The sequence below is a fragment of the Staurois parvus genome, unplaced genomic scaffold, assembly GCF_062004578.1.
Source record: "Staurois parvus isolate SC_StPar_1 unplaced genomic scaffold, SC_StPar_1.0 ptg001090l, whole genome shotgun sequence".
Classification (NCBI taxonomy): Eukaryota; Metazoa; Chordata; class Amphibia; order Anura; family Ranidae; genus Staurois; species Staurois parvus.
Genome location: NW_028318886.1, coordinates 3,865,108 through 3,890,885, shown reverse-complemented (window position 1 = coordinate 3,890,885; position 25,778 = coordinate 3,865,108). Strand labels below are relative to the sequence as shown.

The window sequence follows — 25,778 nt, the reverse complement described above, 5'->3', positions numbered from 1 at the left end:
GCGGGGCTTATCGGAGAGTCTTTACATGACTCTACAGATGGGCTCTATCAAAAGACTATGCTCTGTATGTGTCTGCTAATGTCAGCAAAGTGTCTGCTGCTATTACTGTCCTGCTCGCCTTCGTCCAGAGCAACCGGAATGGGTTAGTCTACAGACATTCCTTTGCTGCTCAACAGGTGGCTCCTATAAGAAAAGGATTCATAGGGCGCATCTGCTTCAAGGACCTTTACATGCTTAGAGATGACAGCTGGTATGCAGAGAAGGCACTGGAGCAGCACTTATGTGAGCTGAAGCAGGCTCTGGAGTAGGAGAAGGAGGCAAGAAGGCACTTCTAAGGGCAGTATGATCAGGACTTTATGAACAGCTTGTAATCAATACATATCTGGTAAGTGTTTTTACAGTTATTCACAATAATCATCTAATGCAGGGCTCTTGTCACTGTATACCCAAGTCCGCTGTGCCGGCCAGCAGCAGCAGGGAGTTCTCCGGGTATTCTGGCAAGATGGCCGCCGCTCTACTGGGAATGCACACCATCTGCGTAGAACACAAGGACCGGAATTGACGTCAAAGGGGTGCGATGACGTGTTTCAGAGCATGAGTAAATCGCTCCTTCATCAAGCCTAAGCCCTGAAGTGGAGGAGCCATGTAAATAGGGGAAGGGGCAGTGGGAGGGTGGCACTAAGGAGATGGTCACGCCTATCAAAACTGGTATAACAAAGCAGAACAATTTAGCAATTATGCTAAATTAAAGGAAAGAAAAAATTCCCAAATGCTTGACAATACCAAAACATTGTGGGATTATGAGCAGCACTGAATTATGTAAAACTAGTCATCGAGAATACTGAATAAACACTAGGGGATGCAAACAGTTCTAAATTAGGTGAATCAGGGCAGCAATATTACAACCCCTGGTGGATTCCCTAACCTGTGACAAGGAAAGAACTATATAACTAAGCAGTAAAAAATGATCATATAACAAGGGGATATATCACAAAAGTGTACACACAATAAATGTATGTTTATATGCACATGTATACAATATAGCGGGAGACAATGCAGCCACAATACAAGAGGGATAGGAGAGCCCTGCTCTTTGGAGCTTACAATCTAGGAGGGAGGGGCTAGTGGTACAAAAGGTAGAGAACTGCGGGGGATGGACTGGTAGGAAGAGTAGAAGATTCCATTATTAGCTGAGGGCTGGATAGGCTTCCCTGAAGAGATAGGTTTTCAGAGATCGCCTAAAGTGAGCAGAGTAGGCAATAGTCTGATAAATTAGGGTAGAGAGTTCCAGAGGATGTGGGAAGCTCTGGAGAAGTCCTGGAAATGAACATGGGAGGAGGAGACAAGGGAGCTAGAGAGCAGGAGGTCATGTGAGGAGCAGAGAGTACGGTTTGGGTGATATTTGGAGACAAGATTGGTGATGTAATTTGGGGCAGAGTTATAAATGGCTTTATATGTTATTGTCAATGTTTTGAATTTTATCCGTTGGGTAATGGGAAGCCAGTGGAGGGATTGGCAGAGAGCGGTGGCAGATACAGAACGGTTAGTAAGGTGGATGAGTCTGGCAGCAGCATTCATGATAGACTGAAGAGGGGATAGCCAACGATGAGGTAGGCCAATGAGGAGGGAGTTACAATAGTCAAGGCTAGAGATAACAAGGGAGTGAATAAGTTGCTTAGTGGTTTCCAAGGTTAAGAACGGGCGTATCTTGGAGATGTTGCGGAGGTGAAGTCTAAAAGATTTGGACAGCGATTGGATTTGGGGCTGAAAGGACAGATGGGAGTCCAGGATTACACCTAGTACCCTGGAATGAGGAGAGGAAGTGATGGTTGTATTATTGGTCTTGATGGAGAAGTCAGGGGAGGGGGCACGGGCAGGGGGGAATACTAAGAGCTCAGTTTTGGAAAGATCGAGTTTGAGGAAGTGGAGTGACATCCATGCCGATATGTAGCTTAGATAAAAATTAAATTCAAATACAGCTAAAAGACACTATCGATAACAGACACAATGAATTACCATGACAAAAGAAACAAATTGTGGCATAACTGAGATATTGTAGACTCTATGTTTACGTTATATACTCACTTGTAGATATGTATGGAAAGGACATCAACCACCCACACTTCTATTTTTATATACTGACCAAATAAAAAGGGGCTAGTGGAACCTGAAAAGGAGGGAATCAGAATAAAGAATAATTATGTTGTGGTACTACCAGCAAAACAGTCTATATTATGGTACTAAACTCAAATTCCTCATTTCAACCTCCTGGAGACAGTACATCTAGGTCGCAAATCCAATATGTCTCCCTCTGGCATAAACGTTGGAATCTTTCAGCCACTGAGAGATAGTAAGTAGTATAAGAGTAGTATAAGACTATGGGGTTGATTTACTAAAGGCAAATAGACACTGCACTTTGCAAAGTGCAGTTGTTCCAGAGTTTAGTAAATGAGGTAAAGTTGCCCTTTGCAAAGAATACCCAATCACGTGCAAGGAAAATAAAAAACAAACTGCATTTTGCTTGCACATGATTGGATGATGGAAGTCAGCAGAGCTTCTGCTCATTTACTAAGCTCTGGAGCAACTGCTCTTGCAGAGTGCAACTGTACTTTGCAAAGTGCACAGTCTATTTGGCTTTAGTAATTCAACCGCACTTATACTGCATACCTGCTTATGACAGTAAAATGTTTGATATTGTGCTTGTCATTGCCCGGAGCAACCAGAGCAGCTCACTAATGCCTATAAGTCTTTTTTGCTGATCAACAGGTGGCTCCTACAAAATACTATGTTTTGCAAATACCTGCAAGTTACATTACAGTGAAGTGTGCTCTGTTCTTACACCATTCATCATTGCCTGCAGCAACCAGGGAGGGTTGTGGCATCAGGATGGACTACAAACACTGAGGCCTGTGCACTATTGACAATTTTCATGCCTGCTGTAGTCAGTGTTTGCCACGCGTTCGAGCTTAATTATTGCCCAAAGCAACCGGAGTGACCTGCAATACAGTGGATTACAAATGCTCAGCTGCCCTGCAGCAGTTGAGCCCAGTGACTCTCTTTTTACAACCAGGATCATGGGGGGCACATACTGTGCCTTGCTGCTACCCGTGGATCATCATCTCTACAGTCGCTGCTGACACCCAGTCATCCAGCAATGGCTGGAGCCAAGTGCCCCATCCTTGCCAACCAATTGCCTAAAAGTTACTTTCAGGATTCAGTTACAACAATGGTTGACATCCAGTCAATACTCTCCCGCCCGAAGAGGCAGGGGTTAACACCAGCACAGGAAAGTTCCTGCACAGCAGTCTGGCGGGCACCAAGAAGTCACAAGGAGGGGCGTGGCCATGCCCAGACGCATGCCCATATATCCGCCTAATGCATTTAGCAGGTGGTGAGAGGCGGAAGATTGCGGCTGCATTTCCCATAGGCCTGTGAAATTTCTTAATGGAGGTTACCCTGGTGGACACTGGAGTACGCTTAGAACATAGTGGTTGCTTTGCTCTAGGATTCATGGAGGGGATGGAGAGACTGTTTGCTGTATACTGTGTGATTTACACTGACCACCCAGGTCGGAGCATAGATCATGTGCAGGGACCTTGAGGTGCCATTGACCAGGCTGCTGCCCAGCGAACTGGCACTGTTCACATATACAGCCAACCTACTCACTAGACTGTGTACTGAGAAGCAGGAATGACAGAAAGTCGGAGAATGTCTTGCTTTGGAGTTTCAGAAAGGGGTAGAATCTCAGGACAGTGACTCTCCCTCAACAGACTCCATCATCAGACGCTGCTCTGCAGTGACCTACCTATCACCCGGAGATACTGCTGATGGGCCAGAGCCCAGCAACACTGCCCAACACACGCCAGTTGATGTTCCGAGATGCCGGCCTCATCCTCCAACCGTGCTCTATCCGTCTGGAAGGAGCCAGTCAGTGGGGACAGCCATTCCTCAGGTTAACCAGAGGAGAGTTCTAGTTGTGAGATAGTGGATTGGGAGTCCCCCAGACTTTTTGCACAGTTTGGGCCAATAGAGGTGGAGAAAGAGCAGGAGGACAGGATCCCTGAAGATTCCGAGGAAGAGTGCGATTGGGGGGACACTATTGAGGACTAAAGAGTCCTTGACAGGGCCGTCAGGGAGCTCACATACCTCAAAACCTGCTTGATCTTCACAAGAGATTGAGCTCGTTCAAATGTCCCCTCAGCCAAGGCTTGAATTCACTGCTCCCTGGCCCGTACTAAAGCCAAGAACCAGGAATTTCAAATGCTGGTTGACAGGGTCTCTAACCTCTGTGTCTATCCAGAAAGGGGGAGCAAGGATAAACTGCCTCAGTTCTCTAGATTTCAGAGATTCATACAGAAGCGAGTACCTCTGGAGTGGGAATAGGACTACCCCTATGTTCCCAGAGTGTCATGAACACCATCAATGATTACAGGCAAGTATAAGAAGACAATCTTGTCTGGGACTACCTACACATCCCTAAACCTTAAAGGGATCTTTACCTTACAGCTGCTTGGGGCAGATTCAAGAGTGGAACAGAGGCCGAGCTATCTATAAAGTCAGAATGGTGGTCATGAAAGCAGGAAGGCCTAAAGTGATTTATTCCATCTCTGCCCGCAGGACTGATGGTTCCACCATTAAACTGCCCAGCCCTAAACTTTATTACTAAAGAGGATTCCCACCCTAGTTTAGCCTTATTTGTGTTTCTTTTTGGACTAAGCCACACTTTAAGCTTACTGTTCCAGATAGGCTGATCTGATAACATCTTAAGGACTGCTTAATTAGTCTGATTACCACTTTAGGAGGGGTTCTCCTCCAAAAATACTGAAATGCCTTGTCTGTTAGTCAGTCAGTATAAGGGCTTTTGTTGTCTACTGTTTGCAGGATTTACAGGTGGCTGTCTCCCTGCAACAGGACTTCTTAACTTCTTGAAGGATTTCCCTTGAGGTGGAGGTACTTCATGCACTTTGTCCTTGCCATTGTGTATATACTGTATGTTATTGTACGTGTTATTTTGTTTCCGGCTGCTTGTGATGGTTAGCTAGGATCAAGTTGTGTACATACTCATGTATAGTTGTAAATGTATGCGAAAAATGTCTATATGTTTTATTAGACAAATATTATATATATATATATATATATATATACACACACACACATGTGTATATATATATATATATATACACACACACACACACACACACACATTCCCCCTTCTGAGTTGTGTACCCTTTTTCCCCTCCGTTTATGGGATACCCGCTCCTGGGCCATTTGTTTACATTTTTTGTCCCCCAGCCAATGAGGACTTGACTGTTTTTTAGTTTGGGGTGAATGTAGCACCCTCCTGGTTAGCTAGGGGGAGCTAGGTTCCAACTCCAAGTTAGGGCTGAGTAGCAGTCTGGGTGTGATAGCTAGCAGGGGTCAAATTGTGGTCAGCACTGAGAGGCTCTGTAGACCAGCCCTCTGGAATTGCCCCCTGCTTTAGAACTTTGAAGAAAGGTCTAGAAGCAGTGGGTGGATCTGAGGAGCGGTTTGTCTGTACTATGAGAAAATCCTGGCCAGTCCCCAACAGGAGGCTTGGCAAGGGACTAGGACAACCTTCAAGAGTAACTGAACCTGCTCAGCTGCACAGCATTTGGGTGGAAGACAGAGAGTATGTGAGGCTGGAGGCAGGAGTCTGAGGGGGGCCCAGATGGGAAAAGAGCTCACCTCTAGGCAGAGAGAAACCTTGCCCACAAGGCCACATCATTTATTCACAGACCGTAGTGGCTGTCGGCTTGTAGTTTTCAATGATCTACCACGGCGCTATGGAGCTCCATGGTAGTTCATTGAAGCTTCCTGTCAGCATATCGGCTTGCTCGTACATCCTGTACAGCAAGCAGATATTCTGGCAGGTCTGCAGGAGACCTGCATGACATAATCAGTCTACTGATTGTTGGTGCAATGCTTTCCAGGCTCCTGTAGACTGCAAAAAAATGTGCGTTCATTATTTTGGTCTAAAAAGGTGACCTTGTTCTTTAAAAAGCCCCTGTATTCCCATTTTTATTTTACAATAACCAAGTACAAAGCAGCAGTGAAAGCTGCAGGCTCTATTCTGCCTTCTGCTATGGAGTCAACAATTCTGTGCTGATAGCATTCAGTGGCAACACAAAGTTGAAGAGTTCCATCAATTAACAAGTTAAAAATAATGAATTGCCAACAAAAACAAAAATTATTCAAAAACATAATACATAAAACACAATACTATATTTAATAAAAGTCCACAGAAAACACACTTATTTTGTTTGCACATTTTTCAGTAAAATAAATTTAAAATCAGTGTACATACGACAGAGTTCCAAAGAAAGATTTAGAATGCTGCCTACCTGCCAAAATCAGAGCATTCATTCATGATATCCATAGTCAGAAATATTTCTAGAGTGTTCCTAAAGCTTCTGTTTTCCTAGAGATGAGAGGTAACACAGACAGGCTTCTCATTTTTACACGGGGTACTATAATAGTAGGAGATCATTCCACAACCTCACCTATCAAACAGGTTTACAGGGTGCTGGTCATGTGACTATTGTGTGCACCTGTCAATATCCTGGCCTTTGTGTCTACAGAGTCGAATGTCCAGACAGAAACTGTTTCCTTTTCTTGGTTGTTGACTGGCAACAGAATCTCAATGACTTCTGTTACCAAGGCAGTCAGTCAACACAGCAGCAACTACCCTGAGCATTCCTTGTACAAAAGAGAACCAAGATTGGTTTATTAACCAGTTCCCTTCTAGAGCAATGTTTTGCAGACAATATAATCTGGCTATAAAGTTAGTTAAAACCCCTAGAACTTTATATTATTTTGGAGGGCTAGTTCAATACGTTGCGCGCTCCTGTGTGATTCACATGCCATCCAGGCCTATTCTAAGATAACATGGTCTTTCTATACAAGGATTATTATGGGTTTTTGATGCTATACAACTGCAGATAAGGTCTGTATGATTAAAAACATTAGACTATCTAGTCCACTTGAGGTGTAAGAAGAGCATCAGCAAAGGACAACCAGTAAAAATAGCCCCTCATCCGACCTCACAAAGAAAGGTTTGACTGGTGACTTAAAAAAAAAAAAAGTGTATGTCAAAGTTTTTTTTTTTAAGGCCATCTGCCATTATTCTGTCCCACCTATTTGTATTTTTTCTTTTGCTGTATTGATCTAGATTGGTTACTATTGTTTGATGTATGCTGACATCTAGTGGTGGTTTGGGGCCACTACAACATATTTACTTATGTGATTTGGTATCTTCCATGTGTCCTCCTCTTCTGTTTAGCACTAGATAGTACATTCCTGGCTAGACCCTCCCTGTTTCTTCTATGTTCCCTCAGAGTGTGTTAGTTCTTAGTTTAAAGTGGAGTTCCAGCAGTTTTAGTGTTTATTAAAAGTCAGCAGCTACAAAAACTGTAGCTGCTGACTTTTATTAAACACACACTTACCTGTCCCAGGGTCTGAAGATGTTCTCACCCACGTGGTCCCTTCTCCCCTTCTCTCTTCCACGGCGCTGGCATCTCAACTGTGGGCACCAGGCTGTGACAGCTGGCAGTTTCACTGCCTGGTGCCTACTGCGCATGTGCAAGTTGCACTGCACCTCCTAATTTGTCCGGCAGTCTCCTGGGACCTGTGAAAGTTCCCAGGAGACTGCGGGCGGGAGTAGCCTGAACTTCCAGCTCACTTCATCATGGTGAACGGAACTGGAAGCGGGTACCTGTAAATAAGTGGAGCTTCCGTTTTTGAGTAGAACTGCGCTTTAACAGAGGCAGGACTTAGGAAAGTCATCATCTTCTTACACTATATTGCCAAAAGTATTTGGACGCCTGCCTTTACATGCACGTGAACTTTACTGGCATCCCAATTTTAGTCCGTAGGGTTCAATATTGAGTTGGCCCACCCTTTTCATCTATAAGCAGCTTCAACTCTTCTGGGAAGGCTGTCCACAAGGTTTAGGAATGTTTGACCATTCTTCCAGAAATGCATTTGCGAGGTCAGGCACTGATGTCAGAAGAGAATGCTTGGCTCGTAGTCTCTGCTCTAATTCATCCTAAAGGATATCAGGTTGAGTCAGGACTCTGTGCAGGCCACTCAAGTACCTTCACCCCAAACTCACTCTTCCATGTCTTTATGGACCTTGCTTTGTGCATTGGTGCACAGTCATGTTGGAAAAGGAAGGGGGCATCCCAAACTGTTCCCACGAAGGTGGGAGCATGAAATTGTCCAAAATGTCTTGTTATGCTGATGCCTTAAGAGTTCCCTTCACTGGCTCTAAGGGACCAAGACAAACCCCTGAAACACAACCCACACCATAATCCCCCCTCCACCAAACTTTACACAATGCAGTCAGGCAAATACCATTCTCCTGGCAACCATCAAACCCATCAATTGGATTTCTAGACAGAGATGCATGATTCATCACTCCAAAGAACACGTATCCACTGCTCTAGAGTCCAGTGGCGACATGCTTTACACCACTGCATCCAACACTCTGCATTGCACTTAGTGATGTAAGGCTTGGATGCAGCTGCTTGGCCATAGAAACCCATTTCATGAAGCGCTCTACACACTGTTGTGCTAATCTGAAGGCCACATGAAGTTTGGAGGTCTTTAGCTATTGACTCTGCAGACAGTTTGCAACTTCAGCATGCACTGACCCCATTCTGTTATTTTACATGGCCTACAACTTTGTGGCCGAGTTGCTATTGTTCCCAGTAGCTAGCACTTTGTTATAATACTACTAACAGTTGACCGTGGAATATTTAGTAGCAAGGAAATTTCACAGATGGACTTATTGCACAGGTGGCAACCTATCACAGGACCACACTTGATTTCACTGATCTGAGAGTGACCCATTCCTTCACAAATGTTTGTAGAAATAGTCTGCATGCCTAGGTGCTTAATTTTATACACCTGTGGCCATGGAGGTGATTGGAAAACCTGAATCCAATGATTTGGAGGGGTGTCCTAATACTTTTGGCAATATATAGTGTGGTTTAAGTAAAATTGTGTTAGATTCAGTGTTACTCTGCCTGTGAATAGTGACCATAGTGTCAGGGCAAACTGGGTCTATGGAAGAATTTAATTTGATAAAGCAGCATTTTAAACAGACCATTGATCCTGAACCTGCTGTTTGGACAGTTAAAAAAAAAAAAAAAAAACCCCACACAGCAGTCTTTGTACATTTATTTCTGCTACTACTTATGTGGCCATAAACACTAAAGGGTGGCTGGGTGTACCAAGCCACCCTGTTACACCTGTCACTTGGTGGTCAAACACTTTACTTTTTGTCACTATGGGTGAGGTGGAAGCACTTGCTGCCTGTGCCAAAGTAGAATAGGATTGACAAGGTTCTCCAACCCTCTCTATGCATCTCAGCCCACAGCACATTTTCAGGAGCCCCAGGAAATCGCATGGTCTTGTGAGAGCTAGCAGGCATCTGCTTAGCCTTGTACACATAAAAATTGATCAAACACTGCCAGATGATCATCAAAATAGGCTTATTTAATATGACAGTGTTAAGTACAATAACTTCTATCAGGAAATGGTCATATATTTCTTCATTTGACAACATGAACCAGAAATTCAATCCCATTTTATTTTATTAATTTATTGCACTAAACGCACATTTTAGCTCAGTAGATAAAAAAAAACCCCATCTTGCTGCATCATTAGTGCATGGCAATGCAACCAAAATGCAAAGTACCACAAAGCATGAAAAACACATACAAATGAGATCATCAACTATAATACATGCCCAGCCATACTACTCCATATGCAAAATGTTCCAGACAGTCACTTTTGAAGTTATGCCAAACAGAAGATGTGCTTCATGAACTAGGTATTACATGTTCAACAACTGACACATTATTGCTAATCAATGACATTTTGAAAACATATAGAGGGCTACGTTGGTAGAGGTCCAAGTGTTCAGAATCTCAAGATGAGGCATTTGCTTCTGGCATTTCAGGATCACATTTTTGAAAGCTAAATACACTAAAAATAAAGTTAAATCAGTAAACAGAAGAAAATTGAATATTCAGAACAGTAAGACAAATTAAAAAAAAAAAAATTTAAACTATCCTAATAGTAAAAAGACTAGGTCTGAGCATGTAGGCCTCATAAGAAAGTGAAGAAAAGTTAAAAAAAACCCAACTTCAGCTCTATGTGGGGATAGCATCACCACAGCCCCAAAATTGTTAAGTTTCAGAAACAGACAAATAAGGTGAATTAGGCTCGGTTCACACTTGACCACAGTATGTGGGCTGGTTGCAGGTGCAGCAATCGCAACTGTTCCTGCACACACCCATGGCCAAATCATGCTACTCTTACAAGATATGCAGGGCTGCCATATATTCTCAGCCGACAGTGAGTTTGCGGAGTCCCAAGAAATGGCATGGTCAAAATGACCATGCCATTTCCCTATGGTCGCAACTTTAAAAAAGGTACATGCACTTTTTTCCTGAGGGAAACTTAGGCACAGCAGTGCATTCAAGCTGCAGAGCAAACATGGGCTGCATGGCCCACAATAGTGTGAACTTGGGCTAAAGCAGATTGCTTATACCTATGTGTCCTTGAAAGAATTGATCCATTGTTTTTAAAACTTTGAGACAGGTTCATAATATATGAAGATATGCTTTGTTCATTTTGAATTCAATCTATGGCAGCTAGTAGGAATAATGGCCACTCTCCTTACTCTAATTTTCAAATGCCATACTGGCAGTTTTCAGACACTGGGCTTTTTAGGAGGTTAAAAAGATATGTCCGCTAAATAGGGGCAGTGGCATCCAAGCTCAATTTTAGTATTGCCTACAAATTGGGCTTCTATGAGGGGGCAGTGGGAAAGCAGAAGCTGGAAATACAGCAAAAAAGTGGAGAGGTTCTTTGCATTAATACCATTTCATTGTAGTGGCCAATACAGGTATTTGAATAGATGGGTAGGCGAGTTGTATTTATTTTTAACACACGACAGTTCAAGGTTTGTTGGCTTATAAAATGCATCTGTAAATTGATAAAAGCGAGGAAATTTTAAGCGAACTGAATTCATGCTCTTGAGAAAAAGGTATGGTCTATATAGTAAACTTGGTGCAAATTTGCTCACCTTAAGTTATTACACATTACAAGGGGCTTTTTCATGAGGAAAAGATACACAGCATATGGAAAGGACTCTTCACAGTAAGATATGAAAATGTGGAATAGACTCCCTCAGGAGCTAGTCGTAACCAGCTCAGTAGAGTAGTAATACCAAGCACTGGATATTAGATTGTTGACCCAGGGTCTGATTAGTCTAGGTTCACACTAGTGCTGCTGCATAATTATTCGTTTTTCAGTTCAACATAAAACTATAGGATCTTTCAACTTGCACCTCATATGGTAGTAGCAGTAATTCCCCGATTAGGAGGAAAGCTATGCCTCCGGATGCGCTTAGAGCATATATTTCTCTGATCCCTAAGGAGGGAAAAGATCCCTCACATTTCGGTAGTTATTGCCCAACTGCACTTCTGAACATGGATTTAAAGCCATTTGGAACCTTCTACCCTATATCCCCAGCTTGATTCACAGGAATCAGATGGGCCACTAAGGGAGCCCTGCGACAATACCATCTGCGTCTTGAATCTAATTCATGGAGCCCCATTAACCTTTTTCTTAACATTAGAACCCTTTCTATGCAAAGTACATGCTGATCCTTAGGGCTCGTTCACACTTTACTGTTTTTCCAACTCTTGCCAAACGCCCCTATAGCGTTTGACAAGCGTTGGTCTGGCGTTTGCGGAGCGTTTTTAATGTGCCGCATGCGCGGTTTAGCGGCGGTTGCTAGGAGTTTTCCCCAAGCATTAAAAACTCCCCACAAACACCTATAATGAAGTTTGAATGGTGTTAACACTCTGCAAACACCCCGCAACCAGCACCATAGACTTGAATAGGAGGCTTCAACTCCTGACTCGACCAGAGGTGTCAGTTTTGCCATGACACAACGCAGCGCTACCTCTCCCGTTTGAACAGCACCATGTGCAGAATTTTCCCAGGCATTTGGGAAATGGTAAAAACGCTTCCCAAACGCCTGTCTGCCGCTAACAACGCTAGTGTGAATGTAGCCCAACACTGCTGGCTGTTTGCCGACGACCTGATATTCCTCGTACCTGACCTCATCCAGCTTGTGGACACCCCCCCCCCCCTCAACATTTATGGGAAGGCATCCAGCATTGATCATACCGCCTAATGCTTTTGCATTCGCCAGGAGTTAACCATCCACTGACCGCCTTTGAAATCCTGTGCCATGAGGGCAAACCAGTTTGCCATAGTCTCTCCACAATTTAATTTATCCCTTGTCCACCCAGAGGCCAACTACTCTTTTTTTCTAAATGGGAATCAGATGGGTGGTCCTTCAGGACAGCACAGAGGGAGAAAATTCTCTATTTTGCTCAAAAATCCTCCATGGCTACCAGGGTCCAAAAGACCAGTTACAAACTTCTCACCCGATGGTATCAGGTCCTAAACAACTTCCACCACATCTCACCCCAGATTTCCAGTGATTGCTGGTACTTTGACCTACTTTCCCTTCCCTCTCCTTACCCCCTATATGCTGGCATCTTTATATTCCTTTTATGCCCCTTCATCATATAGGTTTTCATACAAGTTGATGACAGTGCCCCTGCTGTCATATTGTGGCTCAAAATGTCAGTTCCTCCTTAGTGCCTGCTTCAATCCTCTTATTTCTGGGCTCGCTTGTGGAGTTTCTCCACGATGTTCTTAATATACTAATGTATTAGATTTTTTTTTTTTTTTTTTAAACTTCATAAGACTTTCTGCTGGCGAGGTCCTGTTGATTGTTCTCGTCTGTATGACATGGTATTTCCTTATACTACTATCCAGTTCTCTGTGCATACGGGTTGGGGATTTGTCAGTTTTGTGCATAATAACTGCAAACAAAACAAAAAAAAAAAAAACACATTACTTAAAAAAGGTAGGCGAACATGTTCTACTGCTTTAGTAAATCAGCTACCTGATAATTTGTATGAGTACCAATTCCCCACACATTAAAGACCAACCTTAGACATGGGGGGGGGGGGGGGGAATTTGAAGGTACCACATCGAAAGAAGGGTGGGATCATCTGATTGGTTACTTTGCACAGCTATTGCACTTAGCAAGACCTTGTATAACAAGCCAAATATTTTCCATATGCTGCCTGATCTAAACAATGATGGTAGTTACTGCCAATGCCCATCACTGGTCACTCAAATCCCTTTGGAGGCAACCCTTAAATATCTATAGTAATCCAGCCAGAGGATTACTTACATCGGGTAGCGATGTAGATTGTCAATTTTGTACTTGTACGGATGAATATACACAACTCTATCCAATTAGTTGTGCGACATCGCTGGCTTTAAATTAGATACGGCAGGTGGCTAAGGCATTATTAATAAAATGACTAATAGTTTAAAACACACAAAGTGTAATAATGTCAAATATTCTTTTGATCTGTGCTCTGACATGTCTGGAAATTGGCACAAGCGACAAGTACACATGAAGAGTAAACATTACATAGCAGAGATCAGGGCCCAGCTGGGAAGAACAAAACACTGAACCATAAATCACACCAGACCTCATCTGGGTATGGGTCAAATAGTAATCAGCTTAATGAAGTCATAAGGCCCCATCATTTGTTCCAGAATTATATTTATCTTTGGTGAACACTGCCAAGCTAGTGCAAAGTGAGGGGCATCCACAGAAAGAACAAAACGTTTAATTAAAAAATAGTATGTTCAGGAAGAGGGACTAGGACATACCAGCCATTGGATTACAAAGCAACGGATTAATATCCAAAAGCTATCTAATGCCACACCAGCACATGAATGTCAGTTAACTCTGCAATAACATTCCCTCACAATTTTTGACCCCTTAAAGAAGAACTAAAAATTGTAACTCTTATTTTGGATAGATTACAGGGAGGCTTATAACTCCTGTTAAATTTTCCCCTCCCATCTGTGTCCCATTGGGGAGATTTCCCTTCACTTCCTGTCCCATAGCCAAAACAGGAAGTGAGGAAACCACTTGCTTATGCCTGCTGTAGCATAGAGTCCCCTGTGTGTGAAAAGAAAAAGCATTGCTGAGTTATGAATATTTAGGTCTTCCTGGCCAACCATTAGCATGCCAGCGGTGCATGCTGGGGAAAGAAAAAATGATATGTCCTTCCAGAAAGGTCTTCGCAGTGTTGTAGGGTGGTGCCTCCCAGGCCTGCTGCCTGAGGGCCTTTGTTAGAAGAAAGGTGTGGAAGAATTTGTTCTACCCTGCAGGAGCATCTGGGACAGAAGTGGCCTGCTGAATAGCTGGCCACAAACGGATACCACAGGGAGAGGTGGAGAGGTGTAGGCGTGTGTGTTCCTGTCTCTACTTGCAAAGAGCCATTTGTATTGTTTGAAGCTACTAATCAGTCTGAAGATTATAGTTTGTTGATCTCAACTTAAATAAGCTCCATAGTCTGTATTGGCCAACAATAGGAAACCTGAAGCTGCATTTTTTGGGGGTATTCTGTGCCTCAACCCTCTTTCCTTGAGTTTTTCTTGGGGCCTTCACTGCGTTCCAGTGGTAAGGGAGTGCTACATAGCTCTTCTGGGTCACACTTGCCAGACAGGGTACATTGGGAAGTAAATATATTACTATAAAGATACTCTTGCCTTAGGTTTTCTTCCTGTGGTAAAATATCCAAACGGTCGTCCACTAAAAACAAACAAAAACACTTATAAAGCAAATGTTACAAAAAAAAAAAAAAAATAAAATAGGGGAAGACTTTACTTTCCAAGTAAAGGGTTGGACGCTGCTAAACCGACCCCAGGAGTCCACCGTTCTGGCCATGCCCTCTGACATTTCACCCCGTCCACTGGGGCTTAGTCACAGAGGCCTGTGTGACCTCTGACCAAGCCCTGGTGGGTGGGATGAAATGTATCAGAGCATGGGCAGGACAGCGGCTGAGGCCATTCCTTAACATTGCACTCCTGGAGTCAGTTCTGCAGCATCTATCCCTTCACTTGTATTGGCTGGCACTGGAATCACTTGGACTTATGCCTTCCTCTTCTCACTTGCCGCTGGGGTGTTCTTTTTCCTTCTATCCACAGCTTGGAGTATATTTTTTAACTATCCCATTACTTTCCTGTCTCTAGGACAAGGGTCACCAGGACAACTAACTAGGTTTAACCAACCTAAATATTAAATTAATATGGTCTGAAGGGTACAGTTTGAGTTTAAAGCTTCATTCACATTTGAAAGTCACATGACAAGTTGCAGCTCATGACTTTAAACTCTGGTACCAAGTCGCACTGGAAATCAGGCAACTTTGGAGTCAAGTGTTAATGGAGCCTCAGATTATCTCCTTGAATAAAGAGGTTCAGTATAGGAATCCTGTGGATTTAAAAAATAGACATTACTAACATCAACTTCCCCTACAGAGAATTTTTGTTTTTACATGAGCATGTCCAGCTGGCTCCCTAACCAGCAGAACACAGATCAGAGTAAGGCAGCTTCCAAGAAAAAAAAACAAAAAAAAAAAAAAAAAACCTAATAAGCCTCCAAGCTGTTCTGCTGGTATTTGCTAAACAAGTAATATTTATGTCCATCCACTTGCACACAGTGGATTACAAAGTCTGTACAGACCTTAAAAGAAGAACTCTAGGAAAAACACAGCTTAAAATGTACAGTTTTACCTACCACAGGATTTGAAAATCTGTTGAGCTATATTTGTTATTTACACACACCTCGAACATTGTACAGCTAGGTAGTTGGCACAGGCAACTCCTAGATCAGCAATGTAGCTCAATTGGTCATCTCTCCCCATTCATCTGGCAACAGTATTGTCTGTCAAATTAACAGGTACATAATTCAGAATGCAGTGATGCTGATCCAGGAGGTAGTGAAGTTTAACTAGGAAGAAACAAAGTGATCTTCCAGGCTGTGCAGTGTGGCAGAGGTGTGTGAATCACAGTACTAGCTGTACAAAAACAAATATACAGCAAATAGAATCCCCCTCTTCCTTCAGCTATGTATTTGCATGGAGTTGTCCAAAAAGATCAAATGCCTGATGAATTGGAAATATGCAACAGTCATATCTTTACTACAAATGGAATTCAAATTGCTGGTGGGCAAGGCAAGTATCCTGTCATGCCCAGATTGCAGTGCTTCCATTAGAAAAAAAGAATGACTTTTAATGTGGAACCACACAAAAAAAGAAAAAAAAAAAAAAAAAAAGTTCAGCAATGCCATAATGGACTAACTCTAGATCTACAAAATGGAGACATGCAAGGACTTGCAATAAAACTCGACAGACACAAACTTTCATAGCTTCAGCTACTGCAAATATTTAAGTCACACTGACCTATTATATCCCGTCCCGATATGTACACTGGTCCACTTCCAGACATTAGAAGGAATGTAACAGGAGGAGTGATTTCTATGTCATGTAGATTAACCTGCATATACAGCAAACAATATCAATTGTCTAACAGTTCCTAACACACATTTCACTTTTGATGGTGTGAGCACCTGTAAATGCTTTGAAATTACAGGTATTTTTTTTTTACATACTGTATAGTCACATCGCTCCCTGCCCTCAAAAGGTGCTTACAATCTGAGGTTCCCAATTCACATTCATTAATACACATACTAAAAGGTCAACTTAGACAGGAGCCAATTAATCTACCGGTATGTCTATGGAGTGTGGGAGGAAACCCACATAGGCAGAGAGAACATGCAAACTCCAGGCTGGTATAGCCAGAAAAGATCTAGTGACATTTTGGCATGCTTGCACCTCTTACAAACATTCCTTGTAAGTCCTACCTCTAGCATGCCATCCTCCAACAATTTCCACCTCCACATTGTAATATCTACCACTACTCTTTCATTGCCCTATGCACACTACAACCCATTATGCTCTCTCCACATTTATTATGGCGCTATATTATAAGCTTGTTTCCAAAAAGCTAGTTTTTCCTTCTCAACATGTCCTTGACCCTCAACACCCCCAAAATACTCCCCTATATACACCTGACACAATCACCCCAAATCAAGCCTTTCCCTGCAGGAGGGGAAAAAAAAAAAAAAAAAAAAAAAATTATATATATATATATATATATATATATATAAATGACGACTTCCCCCTGTAATCCCACCAGTAACCCCCTATCCAACATGTGCACATAACTCCTTCCCTCCACCCATCTCTGCACAAAATGGCTCCATGCCACTTCTGCTAGCGAACACTGAGATTGTGCTCATACAATAAGCACATATTCTGTAGGTGTGCATGAGCTCAGCAGTAGTTACCTGCAATTGTAATCAAATATCTTTTGTTATGTATAATGAGATAAAAGTCCCTATTTGCCTCCAGGAGCAATTCCCTAGTTTTGATTCCATTCTACATGGCCATTTGTTACTTTCCGATCTCTTCAATTCAAGGATTGTTTATAAATTTAACATTGGCTTGTGTTACACACAGATCTCTATTAAATATTGTTCATAGAGTTACCATTGGCTGCACTGAAGGTTGTAAAGAAGCAATGACAACAGGTTGTCCTTGGGTTTGTTCGGCCTCCACTGCAATAATATGCATTTCATCCTTTGTTGTACCTCCAAGGCAAATCTACTGAAAAAAAAAAAATATATAATTTGTAAAGGCCATATCTAAGGGTTGGCTATTTAAATTTTAACTATAGAAGTCCCAGTCCTTTGCGATAATAATAATAATAATAATAATAATAATAATAAGACCCACACAGGGTGGATAAAAAGCAAAAAACAGAAGAAAAACAAAAAGACTTGTAACTAATGTCAATAAAAATGAGTTTAAAAAATATAAAGATACAATAAAAAAATAAATTTATATATGTGTATTACACACACACACACACATAGAATGAATACAAAAAGATAAAGTGAATGTAAAATTGAAAAACTGAAAAAATATATATATTTTTTTAAATAAAATAAATGGGGTTGCTTAGTGGGATTGCATATCTGAAGCAGCAAACAAAAAAACAACATTTTTTCACAGTTTTAAATTTTACATTCATTCTTACTGTGTGGTCTATACAGTATGTGTGTACAATACACATGTATAAATTTTTTATTCTTTTTTACGCACTTTTATTGACGTTACAATTCTTATTTTTTCATAATTTTTCTCTTTTCCTGTCCCCCCCCCCCCCCCCCCCTTCATTTTTTTCTTATCCCATGATATTCTCATTCTTAAATTTTCCCTTTTTTGTCTGGCAACATTGCGGTTTTTTCCTTCCTTTACGGATTTATAAGACCCACAGGTTTTAGTTAGCCCACATGCTCTTACTTGATTCCAATCATGTCAATTGCATTATTGTAAACCGCCCCGTTTATTGCCAATTAGCTTGAGCTTCACCATTATATATATATATATATATATATATATTATATATATATGGATGGAACGATCTTCTGACTTCTCCCTACTTGACAAAGGAGCGCGCTTCCACCACTAGAGGCCAGCGCATGCTCCGAAACACGTCGCATTGCATCCTGGTCCACCGACGTCATCACTCCCACGTTGCGCTCCAGCTGCCTCTGAGGGGTACGTGCACACTGGCCAGCTCCACAGCTGTCTCCCTCCAGCCACCACGCTGCTCCAGCAAGACACGGACACAGTGGGAACTGATGACAGCCATTCTAATTTGGTGTTATACCTTACTATTACATGCCTGTATTAATCCACATAAATGTGAGTGTTCCTACTTTTACACTACAATAAAGTGTTATGCTGCATTTAGAGGCGCTTCTCCTTCACAGAGTCTGCTACAGTATTTTATGGAGCTTGCCCTTAGTGCTATACGGACCCCCCCAATTAAAGTCACCCTAACCATCTTTACCTACTACCAGACTGTTCCAGACTTGGTTTCAGCATTTGCACTGATTATTACTGTCATTTTCCCTCCATAGATACAACTGGGGAGTAAGCATAGTCACTCAGGGACAGGAATTTTGTTCCTTACAGGAATACCTGGTCAGGGGAAAAAAAAAAAAAAAAAAAAAAAAAAAAAAAAAAAAAAAAAGTAGTAGTGGCATCTCATGGGGCCCCCTACTGACCCCAGGCATTGCCCAAGTTTCCAAATGGTCAGTCTGCCCCTGGTTCTAGGTAAAATTGTTGTGTATGACACATGCCAACTGTGAGGTTGGGTTATTGTAGGTCAGCTGGATGACTCAGCAGGTTGTGACTCCTGACTCTGGAGGGCTATAGAACCTTCCAAAAGTCGGTAAGCGGGGGGGGGGGGGGGAATTGGGTGGAAGATGGAGTGCTGAGGGGCAGTCTGTGCCTGGGTGGGGTCCCCTGGGTCTAGGGGGACCAGCCCCCCCAAGGCTGATCTCAGGTTGGTACAGGAGGATATATTCAGCAGTGAGCAAGGAGGACAGAAGGAGTACAGCAGCACTCTCTGGGATTCACAAGGGGAAAAACTGCCACATGTAATAAGCCAAGGACAACACTGGGCTTAATCCTTTACCCTTGTCCTGAGAGATTATCCAAGAAGCCAGGAGGGCTGGTGGTGTCTGCAGACCATGGAGCAGCTCTACAGGTGGAAGAGAAGACATCCCTGCATATAGTCAAGAGAAGTTAAGCTGATTTTTGTGAGGCTGCCAGTTCCTTGCCCGTAAAGGGCTGTTGCTACTGATCCACTATGACTGACAGCTTTAAAGAAAAGAACAGTCCAGGAACTGCCTTTGTACATAGGAAGGAAGTTGTCCCCTTTCATTGATCCAAGCCATCTGGGCATCCCATCATTCCTATTTCCCTGTTCAAGTTGATTTCGCCTAATAAAACATCTAAACCAAGCCCATGGACAAGATCACTGTCTCTTGGATGCAAGTCTTGGATGTGTGAGAAATACCTGTTGCCTGGCTGTGCAGAAAGAAGCTTAGGGGTACCCACAACACAGTGGCCCTCACAAGGGGTAGCGCTACACATGCAATGTTACAGCCCACTGTAATTGGCCTATTCTTTTAGAACACACAACACCAATAAATTACAGCACACCATCACTGAAATGTCACCGTTCTGAGACCTTGCTGGTATATAAAATTTTTGTAAAGGACTGTTTTTAATAAACAGTTATTACAAGTTAATATGGTTAAAACAATATCATATATTACCGTCCACAGGCCTAGTAAGTGGATCATGTAGTCCTCTTCAGACTCAAACCTGCATGTCTTCCTTGATGCACTCAGTTCACCACCTGAAGATTTAGATCCAGTCAGTTACCGGTTATGTGTTTATTACATATCCTATTTGATGTTAAGTTACAGTTAAAAATGTTTACATTATTTGCTGTAGGAGGTTTTGGAAACATGTCATGAACTAATAAAATAGAACGCCTATAAAATGTTAGGCATTCTTTAGAAGAGAACAAAAGCGGAGTCATCTTTCACACTGAAATACAGGAGCACACACAAAAAGGATACAAAAAGGTAGCGTCTATATCTTTTAGTGTTCTGTCAGCAGTAGCCTTTTCACTCAGCAGCAGACTCACAAAAGAGCTTTGAGCATCAGTCAACTTACATATAGACAAGCTCATGGACAGTTGGGACTAATTAATGAGGGCTGACTACAGGTAAGGCCTCATGCACACTAGGCATCTATTTTAGCCCCCCCAGAACTTCTACCAGTAAACAGTTGCTAAAAAAAGTGCCTAAAGCTAGAAATTGCACACATGTTTAAGCGAGTCTAGGCATTAATGCATCGCATTGGCTAGAATATTTATTCTGGCCATTGGAATGCACTAAAGCTAAAAACGCTAGATGTGTATAGCATTTAGGCGCATTTAGTGTTTTGGGTTTTTGTTAAATGCTCTTCAGCTACTCTTCTGAATGTGCCTTTGATGGGGGGATTGTACTTCTAATATGCTTGTAAAAACCTGTGCATAAATACATAGGCACTTTTTTTTTTAAAGCTTAAGATGTAGACCTAGGGATGGAAGCTTTTCCCATGCAGTCTCAGAAGAGGCATCAGCTCTCAAGATTTGAGATTTGTGATCTCCAGGGCACCTTTTAAGGCATAGGCCATATTGATTACCATGCAAATCCAATGGGTGGTGAAGGTTTTGAATGCACATCTACCTTTGGTAGGGCTGTGGAACAAAATGAACAGGATGTTAGATACATCTCTGGTATCTTCGATGTTTCAGAGTACATCGATTTACATGCAGTAAGGCAAATTCTACTTCTTTAGGCATCATGGCATTCTGGCAGAACAATGGAAGGACTTCATCCAGGATTCAATCATTAGATAGAAACTTCTGCACAGATCTCCGCAGTGATCTAACTGGAAGTGGGAGTGAGTACTTGCACCTGCTCCCTCCTTCTCCCCAAAAAGTGCCAAATGTGGAAGTTGAAGGATGAAAATAAGTGGAAATTCCCTTTTTCGGTGAAGTTCTGCTTTCGGGAAGAAAAGCAGTATCGGTTCTAAAGGATGACCTTGTCCTATATGCTCATATACATCAGCCTCACAGATGTTCTTGAAAGAAGAAGTCCTGATCCCCCTGCATAGATTATTAGTTTGACGTAGTCGAGAATACTCTGTACAATTTGAGATCCCACTTACAAAAAGAAATTAATAACCAAGAGATGGGAACTGAAACCGGTGCAACATCTAAGGGATAAAAACATATCACTGTGCCAACTGAAGTGTTAATTTACAGAAAGCATTGTTGGTGCATGGAACATCCTTCCAGCAGAAGTCAGAAAGCTATACGTCAATGTAAACAATTTGTGACAAACGTAGGACTATGCTCAGAAAAAAAAAAAAAAAAAAAAAAGTGTTTAGCTTACGCAAGACGGTTTCTAATACATTCACCATTGGAAGTGGAGTGGTGCTCCAGAACCTTAAAGAAAATAGATATATTTGGCCTGCCATTACTGAATATAAAAAAATAAATAAAGAAGAACAAAAACTCAAGTCGCCTGGCTCTCATAGCTTCACTCAATTTTGAGTCCCTGTTCCTTTAAATTTTGTAGACTTGAGAGATTCAGGTCTAATTGCATACGGACTGTTCTAGGTAGCTGTGGTCTGGTTGCTTAAGACGACTGTAGGGAAATGGAAACCTTATCAGGATTAGGAACAAATGGATTTGTGTATTTTGAGCTCCTGTAAGTGAGTCAAGATCACTTGACAGCTTGTGCATGGAAAATAAAAGTGCAGGAAGATTGCCTAATAAATAACCAGATGTTATGTGAAAGATTTTAATTGAAACAACACTTGAAATGATTACGGAATGCTGAGACAGATGGAAAGATTGCGATGTACAGAATTTTATCCGGCCATCAAAGACTAGTGCTACAACTAATTTGCTAGGTAAGCGAAGAGTATTGGACACACGCAATGCAGTCTGGTTGTACGGTCCATAAACAGCTATGCAGTATGAGAGGCTAGCAGATTTCATACAAATTAAATGGATTGTTTAGTAAGCTCTTGTACTATACATTTGTTAATCTAAAATTAGAATGTACCAGCTGCAGTCTATGGACAGTTTTACATCTGTGCTGAATTCTACTGATGGTAATAAACTTGCTGTACAATCAGAAGTATCCATAGCGGAGATCTGGAGGACTGCTAGGGATGCTGAAGATCACTGTAGTACTCTGCAAAATAAAGTGACAATTGTGATCTTCCAAGTCCTACTCAATCAGCTTCTCCTTTGCACACTGGACACAGTGGGAGGCTCGCTTGGTACCGCCACCATGCAGAAAAGGTGTTGTATTTATTTATTTCTTCAATTAATGTCTGATTGGACAAGGTAGAGCGGAAGAACACGATATCACAGTTGCCATGTCATACTATTAAAGAACACCTAACCATTGTTAAAAAAAAATATATATTTTTTTTTTCTCATTCACATCAGTCCCTAACCCTCAAGGAGCATATAATCTAAAGTCCCTAACTCACATTTATACATACACATACTAGGGCCAATTTACCCCCGGTTTACATATATGTGGCCCGCGTTTTACACAGACACGAGAGTCCATTCATTGAATGGACTCCTGTGCCACGCAGGGAAGAAGTCCCTGCACTTCTGCCGAAAACGCAGCCCGCACGGGAACCTCGGGTTCCCAGTACCGTTGTGTATTCCAGTACAGGCAGCATTCAATTAGAACTAATGGCACCTGCCCGCAGGTCTGCATTTCTCTGTGTAGGTGGGGTGGCTGCAAGGATTTTCATGCAGATCCGCAGCCGTGCCACCCACACAGATGTAAACCTAGCCTTAGACAGGAGCCAATTAACCTACCAGCATGTCTTTGGAATGTGGGAGGAAACCCACGCAGTCACAGGGAGAACATGCGAACCCCAGGCAGGTGGTGCTGTGGTTGAGATTCAAACCAGCAACCCTAGTACTGCCAGGTGGAAGTGCTAACCATTTAGCCACTGTGCTGCCCAATATATTATCTATCTCATTCTCTAAATGGCAGGAGGTACCAAGCAAGCGACCCTCTGATCAGCGTGCACATTGGAAGTTGCTGGAGTAGCACCTGGAAGATAACAGCTTTCACTGTACAGTATTTTCAGAATCCCCAGTGACCCTTCCAGAATCAAATGTATCCTTACATTAAGCCAAGCTGGACCAATGAAGGCTGGCAAAAAAAAAAAAAAAAAAATTTTATTCAATATAATCAAACCAAAAAACACTGAAATTTGAAATATAGCGCCAAGTTCGCACATCACTGAGCAAAGTCGCAAAACCGTTCAGTGTCTGATGACGAATTTCCCCCATGAATCATTATCACTCAATTCTGCAAGTGGTTCCGATTTACTATCTCTGTTCTCTAGCTGATCTAAAACCGCTTTTGACCTAAAGGGACGCCATGGATGTTTCTCAGTTTCCAGGCAGACAGAACAGTAAAAATGCAGGCAGGGCACAGGATGAAATGTATGTGAAATGGTTTGATACAGTAATGTTTTACTATGTGATTTTAGTGAATGTCACTCACATTTTTAAAATTTCCAGCCAGTTTCGTCACCATACGTCCTGACGTCGCAGAGAACGGAACCCAGAAGACGGATGCCAGAGGACATTGCAGGACAAGGTAAGTGAAGAAGAGATCCCGGAGCAGTGCTGCAAGGTATTCCCGAGTGTAGCTCGGGGTTTCTGCTTGTGGTGCTGAAACTTTATCCCGAGCTACACTTGGGAATACCGCCAAGGAGGTTTAGGGGCAGTTGGAAGATGGCAAACACAAGACTCAACAGTGCATTTTTGCCCCTCCAAAACACAAGTCTGAACGAGGCCTGAAAGCTTTGCATTACACACTGGCCTTATGCCAGCTAAAGGGCCATATTATGCTCAAATGCTGAATTTTAGTAGCAAGTGTAATAAGTGGCTCTAAGGGCCATCAGTGTGGTACATTTTAGGCATATAAATACTGAACTGTATATAAAACATTTTCATGCATCAAGATACAAGTAGGATTTTTTTTTTTCCCCCAAAATGCACCACACTTAAGAGTCAGTCGCAAATGGGGCCCAATTACCATGTAGTTAAAAATATAGGAATCAAATCTAATGCAGGCCATACATGGGTCAAATTCCAAACAAGTTTTCTTTAGGAAAAGAAAAAATATATATATTCGGACGTTTTGTAATGCAATGGTGCCACCATTAATTTCAGAAAAGAATTTTCGTGGCCAAGAATTTTCTTTTCTTTCCAGGTCACAGCTTTAGATATTTGTTGCACAATTCTCCCATCATTGATTCAAAATTAAGTTAGTTTAAAAAAAATTTCCAACATGCCAATCACCCAAATTCAACGGTCACAAAAATCAGCCATTTCTGTGACGCACTAATGGTGCAAAATTTAAACAAACATTCTTAGAAAAGATTTTCAAAAGAAAATGCTTTTGGAATTCAACCCATTTATGGCCAGCTTTTTCCACATAAGCAAAAACGTCCTCTGGAAGGTCTCAAGTGGTTTTCTTTTTATAAATTCCCCCACAAAGCTGTAACATGCAGATAACTTACCCCATATTCCACATACTTGTCTGCTAGTCTCTGAGTGGATACTGGATAGGCTGAAAGATTGTTTTATGTCCCTGGACATTGCCCTTTGCAACTGTGAAGCTTTCATTGATTACCTTCATAATTATACGGTTAACTCCATGCATACAAGCCTGCCCATTGTTCATGAATTTGTTTCTGCAGTTCTTTTAAAGGCACCCACATAAGACTTCTCAGGGCTGATAATCACTAACCCCCTAGGTCACCTGGCCTTCCCTCACCTGCTGACGCTGATTGATGTTCATTAGGCAACCAGACACAACTACTGTGTTTTGTGGTGGATTTTGACCACGTACACATTGCCTGCTTTGATCATTATTTACATTCCAGGAAGCCATACTTTTTGCTTGATCCTTGCTTTACTACTTGGGGTGGATACATAAAGGATATATCCATTGTGGTAGTGCATGGTAATAAGAGCCACGGCACATGTTAAATCATGGTAATATATGTGTTGCACCCCAATGTACATGCACAACCTAAGGTGTGAAGGCACTGGGAAGGGCCATTAAGTCCTGGTTCACACTTGTGCCGATTATGCGGCCTACGTTTGCTCGGGCACGGCAGCCCCTTCATTTGAATGGGCTGCCATGCCTGCGGTTTTGGCACAAAAAAAAAGGTGCATGCACCTTTTTAAAAACACAGCCGCAGGGAAATGGCATGGTCTTTTTGACCATGCCATTTCTCTGTGGTTCCCACACCTACAAACGC

At 42.2% G+C, this 25,778-nt stretch overlaps 2 protein-coding genes across 2 annotated transcripts in view; both read right to left on the bottom strand.

The window, feature by feature from the left end:
- The window catches only part of LOC149440372 (aspartate aminotransferase, cytoplasmic-like), a 54,611-nt gene extending 48,039 nt beyond the window's left edge, over window positions 1-6,572 (bottom strand). The window contains exons 1-2 of the mRNA XM_089658763.1: window positions 6,363-6,572; window positions 2,086-2,167 (exon numbers count right to left, since the gene is read on the bottom strand). The gene's annotated coding sequence lies outside the window, so the exon portion shown is untranslated. The remainder of the gene's footprint in view (window positions 1-2,085; window positions 2,168-6,362) is intronic.
- On the bottom strand, window positions 436-25,110 carry LOC149440371 (nucleoplasmin-like). Its single transcript, XM_089658747.1, has 7 exons — window positions 25,032-25,110; window positions 20,177-20,259; window positions 17,532-17,645; window positions 16,383-16,476; window positions 14,675-14,734; window positions 2,086-2,167; window positions 436-514 (listed from the first exon to the last, which is right to left on the bottom strand). Exons 1-7 carry the CDS (start codon window positions 25,108-25,110, stop codon window positions 436-438), a joined length of 591 nt encoding a protein of 196 aa, XP_089514873.1.
- Between the last annotated feature and the right edge of the window lie 668 nt (window positions 25,111-25,778).